General features: G+C 68.7%; 1 protein-coding gene across 4 annotated transcripts in view; it reads right to left on the bottom strand.

The window, feature by feature from the left end:
- Window positions 1–846: 846 nt before the first annotated feature.
- SCLY (selenocysteine lyase) overlaps window positions 847–3,403 on the bottom strand; it is a 31,086-nt gene continuing 28,529 nt past the window's right edge. For all 4 annotated transcript variants that reach the window (XM_066345557.1, XM_066345558.1, XM_066345561.1 and 1 more), the window contains 2 exons: window positions 2,655–2,730; window positions 847–1,924 (listed from right to left, as the gene is read on the bottom strand). In XM_066345557.1, the coding sequence (XP_066201654.1) occupies window positions 1,753–1,924; window positions 2,655–2,730 (248 nt within the window). In that variant the 3' untranslated portion in view covers window positions 847–1,752. The remainder of the gene's footprint in view (window positions 1,925–2,654; window positions 2,731–3,403) is intronic.

Below are 3,403 nucleotides of genomic sequence, written 5' to 3'. Positions count from 1 at the left end.
CCTTCGGCCCGGCCGCCCGGCGGGCTCTCAGGGCTCACGCACAGGCCCGGGCTTCCTGTTTCAGGCGTGGACGCAGCTCCCGGCTCCGGTTACCCGATAAGCAGCCCACAGGGCAGATGGGAGGCGGCGGGGGGTGGGGGGTGGTGTGTGGGGGGGCAGGCCTTGGGGACCGGCCTCCGGCACTGCCTGAGCCACCGCGCTGTGCCCAGGGCTCTGGGGGGCAGAGGGTGCAGCCGAAGGTCCCGCACGGCTGCAGCTCGGGGGTCGGGCACTGGCCGGTGGACACTGCCCCGTGCTGGACAGTGCCTCTTCCTGCCATGGGGCGAGGGCCGGGACATGTGTGTGTCTCCTCCTGGGGTGAACTTCCCACACCCGGTGGGTTTTAGTTAGAGGAGCCTGTCAGGAAAGCGGCAGGCTCCCCGGGGTCCACTCCCCGGTCTGGGCAGCAGCCCTCAGCCTCGTGCTGGCCTGGGGCACCTGTCCCGGGAGGGCAGACCCGTCCACAGCGGGGCTGTTTCTGGGGAACTCAGCACCGGGGGTGAATACGTCTAAATGCTTTCGGAATGTCGCCATACGAGGAGCTGAGCTCTCCCCGCCGCCCCCGCCTGGAAGTCCAGGCCGGATCCTGGTCCTCGGCTGGCTGTGCAGGCTGGACACCCACGGCCACCCCAAGAGCGGGACACTGCACGTCGGGGACGCGTCTTCGAGGGGCTTCCGGTCGCAGGTGACCCTCTGACGCTGAGGTGTGAGCAGCAGTGAGTTGGGTTCCTGCACAGCCAGCCTGGACACTCCGGTGCTCCTGAGAGTGGCACCCCTGGGAAGCCAAAAAACGCCCAACACAGCCCGGGAGTCTTTTATTTGTTCACCGCGTCCCTGACAGCTGTTTCCTCGGTGTCATGGCGTAGCTCCGTGCGCCGTGAAGCCACACATTGAAAGTGATCATTAAGAAGTCACACCTGTGCAAGCGCTCCACAGGACACGACACTCGATGTGCATCAGGAGCCAGCAAGTGTCTGTGCAGATAAGAGAATCCTCTGCGACAAGACGCGGGGAAAGCGAGCAAGGGACGAGCCGGGTTCCCACCCGGGAACCACGAGTCACACCAGCCGCGGGAACCGGGAGTCACACCGGCCGCGGGAACTGGGAGTCACACCGGCCGCGGGAACCACGAGTCACATGGGCCGCGGGAACCGGGAGTCACACCGGCTGCGTGAGCTGAAACCCCGAGTAAGCAGTCTGCAGGGAGGGGCCGGGGAGGGCCTGGTGGCTCGGGTGGGGGGCGCAGAGTGGCCGACAGCCCGCGTCCTGAGTGGCATGACAGGTGGGGCCTGGCTGCCCGGGACGGACCTGCTGAGAAGGCCCCGCGGGGAGGGCGCACGGCAGACTGACCACTCTGCAAACACGGACAGGAGGCCCGAGGCGGCAAAACCAGGTTTCCTATATTCATGGCAGCAGCTGACAGTCAATTATAAATCCTAGGACTTGATCTTCCCATAAAATGCCTCCTTCCACGAAGGGGGTGCTCACGACAGGCTCAGTTCCCGGATGGGAGTGTGGTCACGGCCAAAGCCTTTCTGCTTCAACCTGTGCCACAGGGCGGCAGTGATGGTGACAGAGCCCCGCAGGGTCTGTGTCCTGGGCCTGCGCGCACGGTGGGCCCCCTCCCCGCTGACCGCACGCAGGGGAGGGGGCCAGCCCCCCACACTGACAACCCATAAGGCAAGTCACCCTGGCACAGCCCTCGGGAGCTTCCTACGAGGCGGCCTCGGCACAGGCCTGGCCCTCCAGCTGGGCCACGGCCCGCTTCAGGTCCTGCACGGCGAGGTCCACCTCGGCCCGGGTGGTGCCGCGGCCCACGCTGAGCCGGAGAGCGTTCCGGGCCACGTCGACGGGGATGCCGCAGCTCAGTAGCACTGGGGACGGCCTGTGGGGGCAAGAGGCCAGCATCAGCTGTCCCGGCGAGGACAGGGGAGGGACACAGCCCCCCGTGCTCCCCGCGAGCTCCACACCGCCCCCGTGCTCCCCGCGAGCTCCACACCCCCCCGTGCTCCCCGCGAGCTCCACACCCCCCCGTGCTCCCCGCGAGCTCCACACCGCCCCCGTGCTCCCCGCGAGCTCCACACTGCCCCCGTGCTCCCCGCGAGCTCCACACCGCCCCCGTGCTCCCCGCGAGCTCCACACCCCCCCGTGCTCCCCGCGAGCTCCACACCCCCCCGTGCTCCCCGCGAGCTCCACACCCCCCCGTGCTCCCCGTGAGCTCCACACTGCCCCCGTGCTCCCCGTGAGCTCCACACCCCCCCGTGCTCCCCGCGAGCTCCACACCCCCCGTGCTCCCCGCGAGCTCCACACTGCCCCCGTGCTCCCCGCGAGCTCCACACCCCCCCGTGCTCCCCGCGAGCTCCACACTGCCCCCGTGCTCCCCGCGAGCTCCAAACCCCCCCGTGCTCCCGGCGAGCTCCACACTGCCCCCGTGCTCCCCGCGAGCTCCACACCCCCCCGTGCTCCCCGCGAGCTCCACACCGCCCCCGTGCTCCCCGCGAGCTCCACACTGCCCCCCTCTGCAGACACACCCTGCCCCCGGGGGCCCGCACAGGTCACTTTCTGTGTCCCCACCAGGCAGCACAGCTCCGTGGCACGCCCCGGAGAGCACTTACCGGTCCCCGTGGTCCGAGTGGCACGCAGCCCCCACACTGGCCACCAGCGTCCTGCATTGCGCCAGCACCGAGTGGCCTGGGGGGGACAGAGCACACATCCCCTGAGGTGGGGAGACCCGGTGGGGGCCCGTCCCGCCCGCCCGCCCCTGCTCTGCTGCGAGCCCTGAGGCCCCCTCCCTCATGCCACCTGCTGGAACCCCCGGACCCGTAGGGGCACCCAGGGACAGTGCGGCCGCCTGGGCTGCAGGAAGCAGACGAGGTTCTGCTCAGAACTGGCCCGGGCAATGTCATCTCCCTCCAGCACCCAGTACGACACCTGGGGTTCTGATGAGCTGCCTCACGTAACCCCTCGTCGTCCTGGTAAGAAGTTAAATCGAGCCTGTGTTTTCTAAAGGCAGAGCCACCAGGAAGCTGTCCCCGTGAAGTTAGAAGGCACCCCTCTCCTCTCAGAGGCCTCCCATGGGAGGGATGACAGCAACGAACTGAGGGGGAGGAGTCTCTGTCCCCCTCAGAATCACACGGTCAGAACCGGTGTCACTGGACAGTCTGCCCCCGGAAGGTGGCAGAGGTGACGGGCACTTCGCTCCCACGCAAGGAGGCTGCCTGCCTCCTCCCCACAGGGCGCCCACGGCCAGGGTCTCACTCAAACGTGCTCCGTGGATGTGGCTCACCCGGACCCCAGACCCGGCAAGCAGGCCACCGCCAGGCGTGTGGGTGGCAGCCGGCCCAATGGCTTCCCACACGGGAGG

The sequence above is a fragment of the Saccopteryx leptura genome, chromosome 7, assembly GCF_036850995.1.
Source record: "Saccopteryx leptura isolate mSacLep1 chromosome 7, mSacLep1_pri_phased_curated, whole genome shotgun sequence".
Classification (NCBI taxonomy): domain Eukaryota; kingdom Metazoa; phylum Chordata; class Mammalia; order Chiroptera; family Emballonuridae; genus Saccopteryx; species Saccopteryx leptura.
The sequence above is the reverse complement of the archived record's forward strand: the minus strand, read 5'-3'. Positions and strand labels throughout refer to the sequence as shown.